This window comes from Olea europaea, chromosome 17, assembly GCF_002742605.1.
Source record: "Olea europaea var. sylvestris chromosome 17, O_europaea_v1, whole genome shotgun sequence".
In the NCBI taxonomy this organism is placed as follows: domain Eukaryota; kingdom Viridiplantae; phylum Streptophyta; class Magnoliopsida; order Lamiales; family Oleaceae; genus Olea; species Olea europaea.
Window position 1 is genome coordinate 19,052,399 of NC_036253.1, and position 1,301 is coordinate 19,053,699.

At 46.4% G+C, this 1,301-nt stretch overlaps 1 protein-coding gene across 1 annotated transcript; it reads left to right on the forward strand.

Annotated features, from left to right (window-relative positions):
* On the forward strand, window positions 1–1,301 carry LOC111365350 (transcription factor TCP7-like). The gene has a single exon (XM_022985832.1). It carries the CDS (start codon window positions 274–276, stop codon window positions 997–999), a length of 726 nt encoding a protein of 241 aa, XP_022841600.1. The 5' UTR covers window positions 1–273; the 3' UTR covers window positions 1,000–1,301.

Sequence of the window (1,301 nt, forward strand, 5' to 3'; positions counted from 1 at the left end):
TTATCGTCAGCAACACCGACACCTTGAGGACACGAGTGAGCTGGGAATTGAAAGTACTTACTTACTACTAAGAGAATAGACCCCACCACCCATGTGCTCCTCCCCTGTCTCCACCAGTTCCTGCCGCTTCCCTCCCTCAATCATTACTCTCTCCGTCTCAACCCTGAACAAAAACCCTAATTCCATTTCAATTTCCATTTATTTACATTCCCCAAAACCCTACTCATCTCTATTTTATACCAGAAATTGAATAGATTCGTACTATAGACTACTATGTCAATGTCGGCAGCTGACTGTAATGGTAGTGGACTTGACATTATTGATCCTTCTCAGAAACAGACGCTGTCCTCTCTGGGAGGCGCCACCACAACCAACGGCGGTTTGCAAGTGAAGAAGCCTCCCGCCAAGGACCGCCACAGCAAGGTCGACGGCCGAGGCCGCCGCATTCGCATGCCTATAATCTGCGCCGCCAGGGTTTTCCAGCTCACCCGTGAGCTCGGCCACAAGTCCGATGGACAGACTATCGAGTGGCTTCTCCGTCACGCGGAGCCTTCAATTATAGCTGCCACCGGCAGCGGCACCACCCCTGCTAGTTTCGCCACCGTCTGCACCTCCACCCGGAACTCCTCCGTCCCTCATTCTCAGCTTTCTCCAACCAACTTCATTCTCGGGAAGCGGCTCCGACCGGACGACGATGATCACCACCATCATCTCAGCAAAGAAGACATGGGTTCCTCGGTGGCTCCTGGAGGGTTCTGGGCTTTGCCGACTAGGCCGGATTTTGGGCAAGTTTGGAGCATTGCCCAGCAGCAGCCTTCTTCTTCCTTTAGGTTTCTGCAGCAGCAACAACCACCGGGAATGGGAGAGGCATCAGCTGCAAGGATTGGTAATTATTTACCCATAGCTCAAGTACAGGGGCACCATCTCAATTTGCTTGCATCACTATCCGGTCAGGCGCATCAATCTTCCGAACAACCAAGGGAAGACGATGGTAATTGATATTACATTATGAATTATTTAAGCTAAGTCATCAGTTGTGCATAAGTTTCTGTATATTTGGTTTTGTTATTGTGAATTTTCATCGTGGTTTTCAAGTTATGATGCTGGTATTGATAAATTCAGTGTATGAAGTAATTTTTTTTCTTTTCTTTTCTTTTCTTTTTTTAATTCGGAGCTGAAGAGTGCTGTTGTATTTTTTGTTTTGTTTTGTTTTGTTTGGTTGATGACTAAAGTAATAAAGTGAAATTATGTGAGAATTGATATGCATCTGATATGAATCTGAGTCTTGAAACGTTAATTCA

Coding starts and splice junctions, on each gene's coding strand:
- LOC111365350 (XM_022985832.1), top strand. CDS start 274: ATGTCAATGTCGGCAGCTGACTGTAATGGTAGTGGACTTGACATTATT.